The following is a 19,027-nucleotide window of genomic DNA, read 5'->3' on the forward strand; positions in this document are numbered from 1 at the left end:
AATAAAGCAGGTTTAAAAAAAAAAAAAAAAAAACCACATTTTGCCTGGGTACAGTGGCTCACGCCTGTAATTGTAGCACTTTGGGAGGCTGAGGTAGGTAGACAGCTTGAAGCCAGGAGTTAAAAATCAGCTTGGGCAACAGGGCAAAACCCTGTCTCTACAAAAAATACAAAATTTAGCCAGGCATGGTGGCAAGCACCTGTAGTTCCAGCTACTTGGAGGCAGAAGTTTCCATGAGCCAAGATCACATCACTGCACTTCAGGCTAGGCAAAAGAGCAAGACCCTGTCTCAAAAATAAATAAATAAATAAATAAAAAAGCAAGAAACCTACATTAAAAATTGGCTGCCACTTATATGATATTGTTAATAATAATTCTTCATCCCATTCAACCAAATTTCTCATGATTAGGTGAAATTATAACAAATAGGTTGCTACAATTACCAAAGCTGTCTACTTACTGGTAACTTCAGTATGATTTTGGTATTAGCACTTCCAAAGTAAAAGAAATCTGTTGGCCAGCACAGTGCCTCACTCCTGTAGTCCCAGCACTTTGGGAGGCCAAGGTGGTAGGACTGCTTGCATCCAGGAGTTCAAGACCAACCTGGGAAACATAGCAAGGCTCTGTCTCTACAAAAAAATAAAAAATTAGCTGGACATGGTGGCATATGCCTATAGTCTCAGCTACTCGGGAGGCTGAGGTGGGAGGATTGCTTGAGCCCAGGAGGTCGAGGCTGCAGTGAGCTGTACTCATCCTGGGCAACACAGCAAGACCTGTCTCAAAAAAAAAAAAAAAAAAAAAAAAAATAGAAAAATCTCTTTAGGTTTTGGTCTAACCCAGTTGTTTGCAACTGGTTTAGTTGTCTACTGCTATGTAACACCACACTGAATTTAGCAGCTTAAAACAGCAAACATTTATTATCTCATAGTTTCTGCAGGTTAAGATTCTAGGAGCGGCTCAGCTGTCGGGTTCAGGCCCAAGACCTATCACTAGGCTATAATCAAGAAGTCAATTGCTGCTGCAGTCAATTGAGGTTGTGTGTCCAGGCACACTCACGGGAGGATTAAAGGGAATCTTCAGTTTCATGCTCTATGGGCCTCTACATAGGCTGCTCATGATGAGGCTTCCCCCAAAGTGAGTGATTCAAAAGAGAGGACCAAAGTGATTCAAAAGAGAAGACCCAAGGTTATAAAAGACTGAAATGTCTGGACGTGGCATAGCATTGCCTCTGCTATAGTGCATTGGTGCAACGGGGGAGGGGACTACGCAAGAATGTGAATAAGAGGAGGTAGGCATCACGGAGGCTGCTACCACAAAAAGCTTTGTTCTACACCGACACATCTGCGAAACAACATCCCTCTATAGGCAACAGTGACTCACTAGAGCTATCATCCTCAGCTGAGAGACTGACATTTCCAATTGCAGGTGGAAGTGAGAAAAGCATGAAGAGAGAATTTGCATATTACTATGTAAAAGTCTCGTGTGATTTTTATTTCTCCCACACACAAAGAATGTCATTTTTCCTACTCTCATCATTTCCATCTCACTTCCCTCCACCCAGTCATCAGAGCCATTAGTTTAACCCTAACACACGGGTTGGTGTTTGAGAGCTTAAGGGTTAACATACATACATACATTTGCTTTAAAGCCGAAATAATTCTGGCTCCTTTAAAAAGTCAAGTGAGTCAAATAAGCCATTGATCTGGAGTTAACAGGGCCTTAGTAAGAAATTACAATCAGCTGGGAAGAAAGGCAGCTCTCAGAGGACTCAAGTAAAAAACAGCTTCAAAACATGGAAAGAAAAACTAAAGAAGTGTAGACCAGACAAACACAAAGTGAGGAAAAAAAAGACTTGGTTATAGTCTTGAAAAACAATAGGCTGAGGAAATTCAAAGTCACTGTAGCTCCCATCCCCACCACTAATTTAGCATTAGACTTTTAACAGCTGAGACCAAGCTGAACAGCGAGAGTCTGCAGTGTCCTTGTAAAGAAGAAAATAGCTAAAATACCTGGAATTATATCTTTACAAAGTAATGCTTTTGGAATCTAGAAGTTGTTTCATTTGTTTTCCACCTGCTTTATATAGCATTTGCAACCATAGTTGTAGTTTCACTCTACCTATAATTTTGCATTTTGCTTAAAAAAAAAAAAAAAAAAAAAAACCTGCCCAGACTTCACCACTATGCAATATGTGCATGTTAAGAAATCTGTACTTGTGGCCAGACCCAGTGGCTCGCTCCTGTAATCCCAGAACTTTGGGAGGGAAAAGTGGGCGGATCACCTGAGGTCAGGAGTTCAAGACCACCCTGGACAACATGGTGAAACCCCATCTCTACTAAAACTGCAAAAATTAGCCAGGTATGGTGGCACACATCTGCAATCCCAGCTACTTGGGAAGTTGAGGCAGGAGAATCACTTGAACTCAGGAAGCAGAGATTGCAAGGAGCTAAGACTGCACCACTGCACTACAGCCTGGGCAACAGAGTCAGACTCTGTTTAAAAAAAAAAAGAGAGAGAGATCTGTACTTGTACCCACTAAATATTTAACAATCTTTTAATTAATATACAAAATAATTTTTAAAATAAATAAGAGAAAACCAGTTTTAAAAACCGTGGAAAATACATAGGTTATTATTCAAACTTCAGTGGTATTCACTCTTTATTCCAGCCCAGTGCTAGATAAGAAGTCCCTGCCTTCAAGTAGCACACAGTCTGATGAAAATGGCTAGACAGCAAAAGGCCAGAGGTACTATGATGGGATTCTCCACAAGAACAGGTAGAGGAGAGAGGAAACAGAAGGAGGAAATAAAAATGAAACATTAGGAGGGTAAAACGTTAATGTCCTGTTTTTATAAATGTGGTCCCTGGTCAGCAGTGCTTGGTGTGACTCCCCTGAGTGGTTCTGTGAAGCCCCTCATGGGCTTCCACTGGCTACTTTTATTCCTGAGGATTCAGCTAACCCAACATTTTTAACAGTTGCCTAATATCCCACTGAGCAAATATGCCATCATTTACTTAACCAGTTTCCCTCTTGAGGACATTTAATTAATTTCTGGTTTGGTTTGGTTTTGTTGTTGGCTACTATATAGTATAATAAACCTCTTTTGCATTTAGATTATGTATTAGTTATCTATTGTTATATAACAAACAACCGGAAACTGAGCAGCTTAAAACAACATCACTTACTATTTCAGAGTTTCTGTGGGTCAGGAACTCAGCTTAGCTGGGTGGCTGTGGTTCAGAATCACAAAGTTGCTGTCCAATTGTCAGCTGCAACAGTGACCTGAAGGCCCACCTTGGGGAGGATCTGCTTCTAGCTCAATCCCCTCATTTCTGGGAAGTCTTGGTTTCTTGCTGGCTGCTAGAAATCTCAGTTCTTCACAATGTGGACCTTTCCATAGGGTGCCAAAGTGTCCACGTGACATGGTAGCCAGCTTCCCTTAGGGCAAGTGGTCCAAGAAAGATAGAGTATCCAAGACGGAAGCTCTGATTTTTTTTTCCAGAGGTGGGATCTCACTCTGTTGCCCAGGCCAGAGTACAGTGGCACAATCATAGCTCACTGCAGCCTGAAACTCCTGGGCTCAAGTGACCCACCTCATCCTCCCAAGTAGGTGCATACCACTACATTCAGCTAATTTTTGTTTTTTGTTGTTTTAGAGATTAGATCTCACTACTTTACCAAGGCTGGTCTCAAACTCCTGGCCTTAGGCAATCCTCCCACCTTGGCCCCCCAAGGTGCTGGGGCTATAGGTATAAGCGACTGTGCCTGGCTTCTTATCTTTTACAACCTATTCTCAGAAAGTGACATACCATGACTTCTGCTGGCCACACTGACCAGCCCCGGTATAATGCAGGAGAAGACTAAACAAGGGTGTGAAAACCAGGATATATGATCTGGGAGACTGGCTATCACAGGTCACACACACACGCAAGTAAACATACATGTACACACATGCATATATGTATACTTGTATACATGTATGTTTGTATACATATATGTATAAACAAAAATATCTCATATGCCTTTTTAAGACCACAGCATTACCAGCACATTGCCTTTTAACAAATATCTACAAAGCATAGACACAGTAATTTTATGTCCTAGCCAATAGAAATGTCACTTAATATAATTTAAAACTCAAAATTAGCCACATTTTAAAAGTAAAAATAGGTGAAAATAAATTTTAATATACTGTAACACAATACATCCAAAATATAATTTCAACATACAATCAACATTTTAAACATTTAGTGAGATTTTTTACATTTTTTCATATGAAACCTTGGAATCCAGTGTGTATTTTGTACATAATTATAGCATGTCTCAATTCAGCTATGAAATTTTCATCAGAAATGCTCAATAAATATTTAGATTTCAAAAAGTTTACAGTTGAAAAGGTAGATTCACATGCCTGAGTTGCTTTAATTATATCTAAAAATTTTTTAATGACTATCATTTTTTAAATTTACATTAATTAAATGGCAATAAAATAAAAAATTTAGCTTCTCAAAGTGCACTAACTTCAGTTCAAGTGTGCAAAACTTCCATGTGAATAGAGGCCACCATACAGTAACACGGTAGTATGAGATCAAAGGGGATATAAAGAAATGGTCTATGGCTAGTTATAGCACAGTGACACCAAAAATGCTAGAGGTCCTATCTTGGAAAATCCTCTGAGGCAATTAACTTACTCCACACTTTTAGAGCAAACTGGTTCATTCATCTAAAACCCTGATAAGAACAAACCAGGCTCCAAAAACTAATGGTGCAAAATCAGTCCGCCAACATGATGAAAATACAGTTCCTATTTTCCTGTAAACTATGGATTTAAAAATCTATGGCAAAATAAGATGATGAACATGTCTTATTTCAAAGTACAATTCTTATGCTAACCAAGTCCTGAGCTTCTAATAGCAAACTCTCTTGTAGTTGTGAAATGCTCAACTGGAGAACTTTCAAATTGCAGTTAAGTATATTTTGCTTTGTATACTTCTAGAAATTCAAATGTAAATAAAAGTGGGTTTCCCCCACCCTCAATATCAAAAAGGTATTAGGCAAATTTATATACTAGTGACTGGAAAACAAACTAAGTTCAAGAAACAATGTTGTTCAAGAAACAACTGTTCAAACCTGGTTTCTTTCCAAAATGCCAGTATACAAAATATCCTTCTCTTTAACCACTCAGCACACATATACTTAGTGACATTCCTCCCACCAGTATTTGCATAAAGCCAAAAACAAAGACTTAAACTAAAAGAATTACAGGTGGTATCAGGTAGAGGCGGCATTTTGTGGGGCAAAGAGTTTTCCTTCCTCTTACAACTGCATGTATCACTTCCTCCTATATTTCTATGCCAAAGTCTGTTCAGTTGTTATCTGAATGTAACAAAGTTCTTAAGAAAGTAAAGATTCCCCTTTTTTGCCATTGTACAAAAATATAACTCGTAATTCATCTTTTTATTTATTTATTTTTTTGAGATAGGGTCTCACTCTGTTGCCCAGGCTGGAGTTCAGTGACACAATCATAGATCACTGTAGCCTCAACCTCCTGGGCTCAAGTGCTCCTCCCATGTCAGCCTCCCAAATAGTTGGGACCACAGGTGCACGTCACCACATCCAGCTAATTTTTAATTTTTTTTTTTTTTTGACAGACAGGGTTTTAATATGTTGCACAGGCTGGTCTCAAATTCCTGGGCTCAAGTGATCTTCCCACCTTAGCCTCCCAAAGTACTCGGATTACTGAGCATGTGAAACTGTGCTCAGTTATAATTCATCTTTTATTTAATCTAATGTACAGTCACCCAATGCATTATATATGCTTTTTAATACAGTATTGTACATTGTGTCAATGTTTGTCTAGCTGTCTAGATGACCTTCATGGTCTACTGTATTAATTTTTCTGCCTTTAGATTATAGAGTCCCACATGTGAGGTCTTAATTTCTTTTACTTTATACAGTTAGAAAGAAATGGGAACACAGACATAAATGGCTCAAGCACATTTGATCACCATGATGATGACATTGTTATATAAATGGATTGCTAGCCTCATATAAAAAGCTAGAGGCCTTAGTAACTTAGGAATCTAAGGTTATATGATTATATTTTGTTGCTCCACATTCTAAGTTAAAAAAAAAATCAGAAGATTTTATTAGCCAAGAGTTCTCAACTAAAAATATCACAAGAAATGAAAACACAGAAAAATCACAACATGTTTTTTTTTTTACCAGCACACAAACTGAACCCTGAAAATAATCAACAAATTAGGTAACTACCAAGTAAAATAAGGTTATGATTAATTAAAATGTTCTTTTGTTTAGCACATTTGGCCTCTATGCCTAAAGAACACAGAGGGATATTTATTTTCACTTTATACTTTTTTCCACTAGCACCTAACAAAATAGAAAGATATTTGTGAAAATAAGTGTTTGGGTCAAAACAGATGTGATACATAATATATGTGATCCCACATACCTCATTTGTCTCTATGTTTGTGTTCCTCAACCCCCTACAATAGAAAAAGGGTATGAAAATAAAGATAAAGAAGCAAAAGATGTTACAGAAACCAACTGAAATCTATAGGCGCGAGTAAAGATGGCTGTCTACAGGGCCTTTAAAATAATTTTTAATTATCAGTCTCTAGTCCCTTCTCCACATCCATTCTCCCTCTAAGAAAAAGTTCAAATTCCTTAGCTTTATCTCTGATATTTGTCACTAATATTTGGGTTTTATAAAAGTTAATTCGTTTGAAAATTGCTAAGACTCAGTGTTTCTGCCACGTCCACATTAGCCCAGCCCTGAAAGCACGGCTCATCTCTGGCACAGCAAGCTCATCTCCCAACTGCCACAGAGCTGGACAGAAATCAGGTCCACAAGAGAAAGAAGAGTCACCCAGGTGGAAAGCAGCCAACAAAGATTAGAAACAGAGGTATCTGCCAAGGCTTTCAGTCACCCAATGCATTATATATGCTTTTTAATACAGTATTGTACATTGTGTCAATGTTTGTCTAGATGACCTTCATGCTCTACTGTATTAATTTTTCTGCCTTTAGATTATAAAGTCCCACATGTGAGGTCTTAATCAATTTATTTTACTTTATATAGTTAGAAAGAAATGGGAACACAGACATAAATGGCTCAAGTACATTTTATTACAAGGAGCTAAAAAAAAGAATGATAGATCTTGTACACGCTCCTTTCTCACAGTGTAAAATGCAAGAATCTCTGAAAGTGTTGAGCTGTTGCCAAACAGTTGCATCATAAATTGTTGTATTACCAGAATAAATCCTTTAAACTCTCTACTTCAGTCTCCTCATCTCTGTGACAATTATATCAGTAATTTAAAAGTTGTAGAATGTCTAATCAAATGTCTAATTCCTCTTTGCCAGGTTTGAGAAAAGCCAAAGTTTACTACCAAGAAACACCTTTTTTTTTTTAAGCTAAAGGTCCCAAAATAAACACTTAAAACTCATTGTTGAGCACAAATGTGGAAGACCATTCACACAAAACACCTGGATAACTCCTTCTGCACACTTGCAGCCGGGCTGCTGCTCTCACCTCAGTCCCAAGTGTTCTCACTGTGGCCACTCTCTCCACAGAAGGTCATTCGTTGGAAACACCCTCCACAGAGCCGCAGGACTTCAGTCACAAGGCCTGAGGGGGGCCGCTAGGGACCAGGGGAGGAGGGCCTGGAGCCTCCTGCAGCGGCCACCCTTGCCCACCTCCCAGCGGCTGAGCCATCAGCTGAGGAATCCCGGTGGCTGGGGAATTCCACCATCCCTCCTACCTTGCAACTCACACTTCCAGCTGGCACAGGCTCCCCAGGGCCCCTTTCCAAAACCAAGACTATTCCTTGGAAATGGTGACAGATTTCATATTGGTTGAGTAAACAAATATGTTAATAGAATAACTATACAGTATATCTATGTAACAAAAGTTTATACAAACTTTTTAAAGTTTGATTTATAAATTGGGCATGGTAAGAGATTAACAACAATAGCTAATAATAAAAGAGAATATAACAACAGGCTAAAAAATGTTATGTGAATGAGGAAACAAAAGAAGAATTCTGCAAAGTGGGAAAGGGTTGCAAGAAGGAAGAAGATAGAAAGCCAGTCTGAGAATTCTACCTCAGCTGTCACTAAGGAGCAGGAAAAACTAGAAAAAAATAACTTATTTATCTGCAAAGTCAGAGGTAAACATTGCCATGTGTATTCAATAACTGGTGATTCAATCATAAAAATTTAATGATACAATTTTTGGGGGGAAAAACTACCATTTCTGATTGTCAGCCCCAAGCTCCCTTTGGTTGTAAAATGCTTCAAAATCTGTACATAGAAATAAGTTTTAGAAGTTGTATTTTTCAAATAAGGAAAATTCAGGTAACACCAATTGGCTTCTCCATATGCCTATTTTAACTTTAATTTTGTTTCCTGCGGTCAAAACTTTTTCCTTCTATTGCCCTTGAAGTTACACATTATTTCTTTTGTATCTCCATTTAAGATTTATGTTTCTTAAACTATCTAACCAAACATTTTTCCACTAATACTCATTAATCTTAATATCTTTTGCTTTTAGAAAATCACTAAGAAATCAGGTTATTTGAAGGCAAATCCTCCATTTTCATTGATATGGATGTGAGTGGTGACTTTTATTGTTTACTAGATAACAACTGCCTTTCCTGAGAAATCTATGCAATAATCTCTTCTGGAAGCTTCTGTGTCCCAGGCCCCTAACTACTGTGAAATATTGAAATTATAATGGAAATTCCATGTGGGAGCCAGACTATAGCAAGAAATTAGAATGGGACCCCTAAGACAGATCCTATTTATGAATTATAATGATTTTGCCCCAGACTAAGCAAAACGAAGGGATGGAAACGTTACCTATGGGGCACCTGCCTGAGAGGGTATCTATACAGTTGTCCCTCAAAGCTCTTTTCCAACACTCATGTTGCAATCTGTAATATGTCCCTCTGACATAAAAAAAACTTGCTAAATATACTCATGTAGTTTCCCATGATAACCAGCTTTCGAAGTAAAACCCTGCTGTAGTTTTCTCAATCGACATGTACTGAACAATAGTCTTAAGGTGAACCTATTTGGGAAAACAAAATCTAGATTTAAGAAAAAAATTTAATAATTTGGAATTTAATTCTGAATCATTCTAAACATGACAACAGTTGTCTTTCTCAACTTTCCTTTATACTGTTTTATTTCTATTTTGTCCGTAATAATGTCACCATTTTAAGAACCAAATTAAATATAACCATAGGAGAGCCTCTTCCTGTTTCTGTTTTGAAGTTTTTCTTCAATACTGTTTCAGGAAGTATTTAGTGAAGCTATATGGTATAGTAGTTAACATGGGCTTTGGGGTGAGAGAGACTCAAATTCCAGTTCCATTATTAATATAATTGTGGATATCCTTTCTAAATTCTACTTTATTTCTCCATTTAAAAGGGAGAGTAATACCCACCCAAGGGTAGCTGCAGTCAAAATGAGATAATGTGTGTAAACCACATAGCACACAGCCAGGCACATAGTAATTACTCAAGATACAGCAGCTAGTATTTCAGACATAGACATACACTGAAAATCTGGAATATGAAGAAAAAAATTCTTAATTTTACCATCTTAGAATTATAAACATGATTCCTTTGTAATTCTATCCACATAAAAATTAATTTTTACATTATTATAATTCTAATACACAATTGTATATCTTTTTTAACATTACAATCACTTTTCCATGTTACCATGTATAGTTCATAATTACCTTTTAAATTTTTTTCTGAGATTTCATTAAGTTCCATAATTTAGCCACTAAATTTCTGTCAAATATTTGAGGTGTTTACAAATCATGCCATAATAACATTTTCACGTCTATAGCTTTTCCATCTAGCGGAATTCTTTCCTCAGGATGAATTCTCTAAGCAGGCTTTTTTAGGGTAAGCATGATCTCTTTCATGACTTTAAGAGTTTTGTTAAACTGCTTTCCACAAGTTTATAAAATTTGTTGTTCCTCCACCGATGTGCACATGTCATATTGTCCTTGCTAACCTTCAGTATTAATACTAACATGTTACATTTACTGAGTATTTCCATATGACAAGCACTGATCTGAGTGCTTTACATGTACCATGTCATCATCCTCACAACAAATCTCTGATGTAACCACTATTAGTCATCCTCTTCCATAAATGAGGAAGCTAAGGTTCACAAAGTTTATAAGCCATGTCCAAGGTCACACAGCAACTAAATGGTAGTATCTAAACTAAACGCAGAACCTGTCTAATGCCATGGTGCTCTTAATCACGCGGCTATATTGCTGCTTTACTCTTCCACCACCATCTCCCACTTAAATAACAGGTTTAAAAGATCTTCACTGATGTTTTAATATGCAGCTTGTTGATTACTGGCAAAGTTGATCATTTTTACATATGTTTATTTTAAAACTGTATTTTTTTCTTATGTTATTTGTTCATAAGCAATTTCTGTAATGTGATGGGGAAAATTCTGTTCCTCATGTGCTTTTTACCAATTGGGCATGTCAACAAAATTTCCCACAAGAGGCCCAGGTCCCTTCTTGATGACCCCTCTGAGCTGTCAATTTGTAAGGGTTTTTTTGTGAATATGTAATCCAAACAACCTGACCATCATTCAAAACGTACCTCTCATCACATACAGAAACATCATTAAAACACCATCTATGTTTTACTAAGCAAAACTGGATTTACCTAATAAATCTAAATTCTAATAATCCTATTTTAAAATATGCTCCATTACCTGCATTATGTCTTGCAATATACCCAAGTGCCCAGGCTGCAGCCTCCTTGACTCCAGGGTCAAAATCTTCCAAGCATATGACCAGTGTATCCAGTGCTCCACAATCAACTATTGCCTGAGCTAGCTGGGGAGAATGTTTACCAACTGCTCGTAACACAAAGGCAGCTGCTTTCTTGTAGAAGCGCTACAAGGGCCAAATAGACAAAACCCAAAATCAATTGAGCACTTAGATAACCAAAATCTAAAATAGACCAAAACTAACATAAAATAACATTAATATAAATGAAGCTCAACAGCTTTTGAATATAAAAGATGAAAATCATCGTACAAAATAATTTTTGATTATTTGATGTTCCCTCATTGCTTCTGTTCAGTAACTAAACTGAAAACAAGGTAGGTTTTACATTGTATTTCAAATGTTTTACCGTGAAGCATGCATTTGGAAATTGTGTAAAATAAATTATAAAGATATCTTCCACAAATTCATAAAATAATGAGATTTTATGTATTTGCATTATACCAAAATGTATTGTTTGACCCTTGGGAACTCTTGGATTGTTAGCATGTACAACTAAGTTCACTGCCAACTGACTAATTCATTTCCTTTACTTGCCCTGAGTCTTTGAGTGTGGTAAGCCTTTCATGACCTCAACTAATCTTTCCGGCGTCCCAAGTTATTCTGAAATAACAACCATGTTCCAAGATATGCTTACCAATCATCAAATACACATAAAGGCAAAACATTAACGACACATTTAAAAACTTTCCTGGTAAATAAATCCGCCAAACAATGAGATATAAGTTATTTATTTTCTCTAGAAATGCTTTTTTAAAAGATAAAAGCATATTACTTATCATTTTGTAAATTTTGAATACTACTTCATATTTTTATTTCCTATAGATACATTTTATCTGACTAAGGAATGAGTAAATGAAAGTGAAACACAAGACTAACATGTTTCTCTTCACATCACTAAAAACATTAAATGTATAGGAAATATGTGGCTGTGATACTGTGGTTTTATGGTCAGCATAATGACACAGTGATGGTCTCCTCTTTCTGTTATTAATAAAACCCAATTAATCCCCTATTTTAAATTCTAAGTTTCTATTTCTTCACAGTGACTACTAAAAAGTGATTAGTTGACTACAACATTTAATTTGAAAACATTCTATTCACTTAGACTATAATATTGATACAATGAAAATTACAGGAGAAAAAAGCACATCAAGTATATATTAAACATAGTATATCCTAAAACTTGGTATATGTTGCTAATATAAGAAATATGCTGTGTTAGTACTGAGTTTTTGACACATTTTCTTTAGTTTCTTAAATTATATAAGTAACTAAATTTCTACTAATTTACTGTAAAAATTAGTATAGAGTTTTGCAGTAGGTTTCCATAGATCATTTTCTTACAATTGTGGGGGAAAAATGGTGATACATTTATTTTCATTACCTTAGCTAATTTGACTTTTTATACAGCAGAATTGTCAAATTTACAGACCATTTATGGGCATCAACAGTCACTATTAACTACAGTGCCTATAACTCACACTTTCTGATCTCATTCCCTCTTTCTCCTAATTTTCACTTCCCCCAAATTCCTAACACTCTTCTTCTCCCATTCCAGACCAAAAGAAATCCTTTTTTAAAAAAAGGAAAACCACAGGACTTTGTACCTCATAAAGAGGAGATTAAATCTTCTGTGAGAAATGACTTAAAGGCTGGTAGGTGAGGGAGACAGAAGCTTGTACAAAGGCCTCATGTTTTCACTGCCTCCTCACTTTTCTGCGCTGGTGCTTTTCTGTCTCTCTACAACTAATTAACATTCATTCAACTTAGAAACTTCTACTGAAAATCTTCTATGTGGGATACCAGGATACAGACATTGCTCTCAAAAGAAAGAGCTAAAGTCCAAGAAGAAGAAAGTCCAACAGTATTTGGTGATAGAAGGAATATCTACAAGAAAAATACAATTTCTGTGACACCTTGTACAGCTGTAACAGGCATTAGTAAATGACTCTGTAGGCCAGCTGCGGGGGCTAACACCTATAATCCCAGCACTTTGGGAGGCCGAGGTGGGCAGATCACCTGAGGTCAGGAGTTCAAGACCAGCCTAGCTAATGTGGTGAGCCTGTTTCTACTAAAAATACAAAAAATTAGCCAGGCATGGTGGTGCGCATCTGTAATCCCAGCTACTTGCAAGGCTGAAGCAGGAGAATCACTTGAACCCGGGAGGGAGAGGTTGCAGTGAGCTGAGATCGTACCATTGCACTCCAGCTTGGGCAACAAGGGCGAATCTCCATCAAAAAAATGACTCTCGTCTATAAACATAGGGCAAATTTCTGTACCATTAGGATTTATTTTTATTCCGGCAAAATATACATAACATAAAATTTACCATTTTAACCGTTTTAAAGTATACAATTTAGTGGATTTAGTGCATTCACAATGTTGTGCAACTACCACCACTGCCTAGTTCTGGACCATTATCATCACCCCAACAAGAAACTCCTTACAAATAAAGCAGTCACTTCTCATTCCCTTCCCTCCAGCCCCTGGCAACTACTAATCTGCTTCTGTCTCTATGGATTTGCATATTCTGGACAGTTCCTATAAATTGAACCATACATTCTGTGGCCTTTTGTGTCTGGCTTCTTGCACTTAGCATAACGTTTTTATGGGTCATCCATGATGTAGCATTTTTCTCAATATTTTATTACTTTTATGACTAATAGTCCATTGTATGGATATACAGCATTTTGCTCACCCATTCATCTATTGATGGACTTAGGTTGCTTTTACCTTTTGGCTATTGTGGATGCTGCTGCTATGAACATTTGTGTGCAGGCTTTGCTGGAGCATCTGTTTTCAATTCTTTTGGATATAGAACTAGGAAAAGAACTGCTGAGTCACATGGTAACAACTGTTTTACTGATTACAGACCTGCCAAAGTGTTCTCACAGTGGTTGCCACCATTTTACATTCTTACCAGCAATGCATGAAAATTCAGATTTCTCCATGTCCTCACCAAGACTTATTATTTCCTTTTTATTTTTCATTATGGCCACTCGAAAAGGTAATAAGTGATACCTTGTTGTGGTTTTGCATTTCTTAATGACTAATGCTGTTGAGCATCTTTTCTTATATTTCTTGGCCATTTGTATACATTCTTTGGAGAAATGTCTATTAAAGTCCTTTGCCCATTTTTCTTTTTCTTTGTTTTTTTTTTTTTTTTGAGATGCAGTCTTGCTCTATTGCCCAGGCTGGAGTGCAGTGGTGCAATCTGGGCTCACTGCAACCTCTGCCTCCTGTGTTCAAGCAATTCTCCTGCCTCAGCTTCCCAAGTAACTGGGACTACAGGCACACACTGCCACATCCAGCTCATTTTTCTATTTTTTATTATTTTAGTAGAGACAGGGTTTCACTGTGTTTCTCAGGCTGGTCTTGAAATCCTGAGATCAGGCAATCTGCCCACCTCAGCCTCCCAAAGTGCTAGGATTAATTGTCTTGTCTTTTTGTTACACAAATACGGATTTAATCCCAAAAATATGTCAAGAAAGCTGTGTCCCTAGGTCATAATAAACTAACAGAATAGAATGAACAGCCCAAAACCTACCTACAGGTGATCCTTAACTATTGTAGAAACCAAATAGCTGGCACTGTATAGAAATAAAAGTGGTACATGATAACGGGGGAAATAGGGCAACTTTAGACAGTGCTTAACAGAGTTGACATTCCTTTAGCTTGGTAAAAACCATGTATCAAACCTTCCATTACACACATGTATTCTTTTCTTCTTTTTGGTTGCTTCTCTACCCCTTGCTTCAAGGGTGTCTCTCACTATTTCCCTTAACTTGGTTTCACCAGCATATAAGGATTGCTGAAATCAACAATTTGTCTAGGGTCCATATGCTTCCCTAAGACAGATCTGATAGCTCTGTTTAAAACTCCCATATACAGAAATGCTGCTTTATATATAATTTCTCCTAAAAATATATTTTCTCCTTATATTATCAATAAAAGAAAAATGGTGGTTATCAGCACCAATGCAAAATACCCTAAAAATACTATTGCATGCAGCTCAGAGAATTAAAGATTGTGTTAATCCCCTAATAATTCTGATGCCTACAGGCTTGCAAACTGTATCCAAACTGTCACATTTTTAAAAATTTAAAACAAAAAAACATATAACTAGTTTTTTAAAATTCTTACATTCTGTTCTGCCAGTGAATAAACAAGCTGTGGAAGAATGTCACCCTTCACAACAGCTTCTGCGAGGTCGTCATTATAATTGGCCAATCTCCCAAGAGCCAAAGCAGCAGTCTGCTGAATTGTTGGGACCACATCCAGAAGAAGAGGCCTCAGCAAAGACATTACACCTTAAATTATGAAAGATCAGAAATCAGCAGAATTTAAATTAAAAAGCAAAAATGCAATTTGGCATATATGCAGACAGTAAAATTAAAGGGAAAAAAGTCAGTGAAAACAAATCTATTCACTAAAAACTAATAGGAAATTTAGAAGTACCTACCTGACCAAGACACAGAATAATACAAGCTATCACTATTAAACATTCAGTACAGCATGGAAATAAGAAAGACTTTGGATTTAGGTAAAAATACCTGATTCATCAAGTACTGTCTATGTGACCTGATAGGCTTGTCATGAGGCATGCAGAGAAAGGTTGTAGAGTATGCTATGATGTCTAACACAAAAAAGATAGGGCTTCCCCCCAGACTTTGCAAATCTTAACTTTCAAGTCTCATTTCAGGGCCTCACCTACATATTATATCCAAATAAATTTCTTGGAGATAAGGACATATATTACTGGTTCTCATCATATTCATCCTAGGGTTGAATGTATAGTAGGTATATCATCATCATCACCACGATAGCAACAATAGTAAAAGTAGCTCATATTTATCAAGCACTTATTATATGCAAGCACTGTCCTAAAAACTTTTTTCCATAATAATTCATTTAACTTTTATAACAAAACTATGAAGCAGGCCCTACTATTACATCTATTTTATAGACAAGAAAATTGAGACTGAGAAAAGTTGTTACACAACAAATGAATGGTGAAGCAGGGTTATAATTTAGACTTTTTTACTGATAACTGTTAAATAATATATATTGAAAACTGAGAAGATGGGAAGAGAGAAAACAGTAATAATTGCCTTGTAGTCATTTTACTGGAAATTCCAACTCTTTCTATTAACTTTGCCTTACTATAAAATCTGCAAAAGAGTCAACTGCTATTTCTGTTTTAATGATGCTGTTTTAGTCTAAGATTATAAGAAAGGTAGTGACAGAATTCAAACTATAACAAAGTACCTCTTGACTTTCTACACTTTAATTTACACCAGTCTATTCAATTAAATATCATTAGCTCTTTTCTTTAAAAACATATCCCAGTTACACATAAAAGCAAATATTGCCAATATTCTTTTATAGTATTATATGCAGAAACATTTGAAATAGAACAAAAAGAAAACATTTACAGTAACACCTAAACACTTGATCTTAGCCAAAAGCCAAGAAGTCATTACACTAACACTTAGGATTAGACCAAAATAAGAGTACTAGCAAATAACATAAGCAGAGAGCAATGATGCTTATCACAGACACATTTAAAGATGTGGCCTGTGGATTTTCCTAGTTTCCAGTTTTACTTAGTCATTAGTTTTGTGCCTAAGTTGGCTAGGTTAGATCATCTATTACAGTTGCAGGTGTGAATCCTACGAAGGCTGGTTAGCTCTGCAGGCACACAGAACCCCTGCCCATACTTGGGTCATAGCTCATGTTCAATAAATCCAGTGTTCATGGGTGTTGCTTATATATTATTATCTATACTGTTTGACAGAGATAATTTCTGAAATATCTCACAGATAATTCTGTGTTTAAAGCACAGAATACAATATTAGCATGACTACTCAATATTAACACAGGTTATTTCAGGCAAGATGGATTTAAAACAATTGTCCATCTCTTTGTAGTTTGCTTTATTACTTGATTCATTGTTGTTGTTGGTTTTTTACTGGGTAAGATACAAATACAATATACCATTTTAACCATGTTTAAGTTTATAGTTCAGTGGAGTTAAGTAAATCCACAATGTTGTGTGACCATCACCACTAAGAACCGGCAAACTGTTTTCCACAGCAGCTGAGTCAGTTTACATTACCATCAGTAAAGTACAAGGGTTCCAATTCTCCCACATCCTCACCAACACTTGTAATTTTCCATTAAAAAAAAATAACAGCCATCCTAATGTGGATTGAGGTGGTATCTCACAGTGATTTTGATTTGCATTTCCATAGCACTAATAATGTTGAACATTTTATGTGCTCATTGGCCATTTGTACATCTTCTTTGGAGAAAGGTCAGGTCAAGCCCTGTGCCCATTTTTAAATTGGACTGACGTTGTGTTGTCATTGTTGTTGAGCATTACATGTTTTTATTTTTTGATTTTTTATTCTGAGACAGAGTTTTCCTCTGTTGCCTAGGCTGAAGTGCAGTGGTGCAATCATGGCTCACGACAGCCTCAACCTCTAAGGTTCATGCAATCCTCCCACCCAGCCTCACAAATAACTGGGTGCATCGCACCTGCCTAATTTTTTATTTTTTGTAGAGATAGGGGTCTCACTATGTTGCCCAGATGAGTCTCAAACTCCTGGGCTCAAGAGATCCTCCCATCTTGGCCCCCCACAGTGCTGAAATTACAGGCATGGGCCACTATGTCATGGGCACTTACTTCATATTTTTTATAATGAATATGCACTATTTTAATTAAAGTAAGTCCATACTCTAAAAAAGGAAAGCTAAACCTGTTAACACATATTTAAAGTTTCATAATAAGTGCATTAACAAGGCCAAAAAAGTAAGCTTAGAATTTTTTTTTTTTTTTTGGAATAGTTTTAAAGTATCACAATTGGCTGGATGCGGTGGCTCACACCTGTAATCCCAGCACTTTGGGAGGCCAAGGCGGGTGGATCATGAGTTCAGAAATTCAAGACCAGCCTGGCCAACATGGTGAAATCCCATCTCTACTAAAAATACAAAAATTAGCAGGCCATGGTGGCAGGCACCTGTAATCCCAGCTACTTGGGAGGCTGAGGCAGGAGTATTGCTTGAACTCGGGGGGCAGAGGTTGCACTGTACTCCAGCCTGGGCGATAGAGTGAGACCCTGTCTCAAAAAAAAAAAAAAAAATCACAATTAAGTTTCATGTTATTTTTTCTTGATTATTCTGGGTTTTTGTTTTGTTTTTTGAAGGAGTATATGTGGGTGTGTGTATTTGCTCACTTGATAGATTTACGTAAAGGCAGCAATTTATCATATTTTGAAATTCTTCATATTGAATTATATTTTGAATTAAATCTAAAGAACATTGAACACAGATTAAGGATTTAAGAATGAATTAATTTACCTGGCATTCTAATATTTAATTATAAGTGTTTATTATAGTATTTAATTGCCACAAATATCCCAGTTTTAAAAAAAAATTTAGTTTATAATTTAGAAGTAAAATATGTTGCCCACCCAAAAAGGTAGTAACTATTCCATATACCCAAGGGAATATTTTTTTTTCTTTTGAAGCAGAGTCTTACTCACTCTATCACCCAGGCTGGAGTGTAGTGGTACCATCCTGGCCCACTGCAATCTCTGCCTTCCAGGTTCCAGTGATTCTTCTGCCTCAGCCTTTTAAGTAGCTGAGATTACATAGGCATGCACCACCACACCTGGCCAATTTTTGCATTTTTAGTAGAGACAGGGTTTCCCCATGTTGGCCAGGCTGGTTTCAAACTCCTGAGCTCAAGTGATCTAGCCATCTTACCTCTCAAAGCGCTATGATTACAGGCATGAGTCACTGTGCCTGGCTGGAATTCTCTTTTTTATATATTTTCTCTGTGTTTCTACTGCATCAGGCTAAATTAAATATTAATATAAGGCCAATGAAATGACTCATATTTCTCTTCCTTCTATTTCTAAATCCAAGGTCAAAGTTAGGCTTATATGTGAAATTCTTTTGGTCTGTCATGATTTTCCTATATTGTTTAGTTTAGACAGTAGCACAATGAGAATTTTGAAAAATTTTTTAATCTACAAATTTATATAAATAAAAGCTAAAGTGTCCATGTGAAATATCTGTTGGAATAAACTTATTCGATGAATGACCTTCAATAAGGTCATTTTTACTGGAGAAGAAAATAAATTCTCAAAAATAGCACC

At 36.6% G+C, this 19,027-nt stretch overlaps 1 protein-coding gene across 4 annotated transcripts in view; it reads right to left on the bottom strand.

Annotated features, from left to right (window-relative positions):
* Positions 1–19,027, bottom strand: part of SPAG6 (sperm associated antigen 6) — a 64,857-nt gene that overhangs the window by 31,710 nt on the left and 14,120 nt on the right. For all 4 annotated transcript variants that reach the window (XM_032243893.1, XM_032243890.1, XM_032243892.1 and 1 more), the window contains 2 exons: positions 15,006–15,172; positions 10,784–10,967 (listed from right to left, as the gene is read on the bottom strand). In XM_032243893.1, the coding sequence (XP_032099784.1) occupies positions 10,784–10,967; positions 15,006–15,172 (351 nt within the window). The remainder of the gene's footprint in view (positions 1–10,783; positions 10,968–15,005; positions 15,173–19,027) is intronic.

Source organism: Sapajus apella, unplaced genomic scaffold (genome assembly GCF_009761245.1).
Source record: "Sapajus apella isolate SASKATOON/1434 unplaced genomic scaffold, GSC_monkey_1.0 scaffold53, whole genome shotgun sequence".
In the NCBI taxonomy this organism is placed as follows: Eukaryota; Metazoa; Chordata; class Mammalia; order Primates; family Cebidae; genus Sapajus; species Sapajus apella.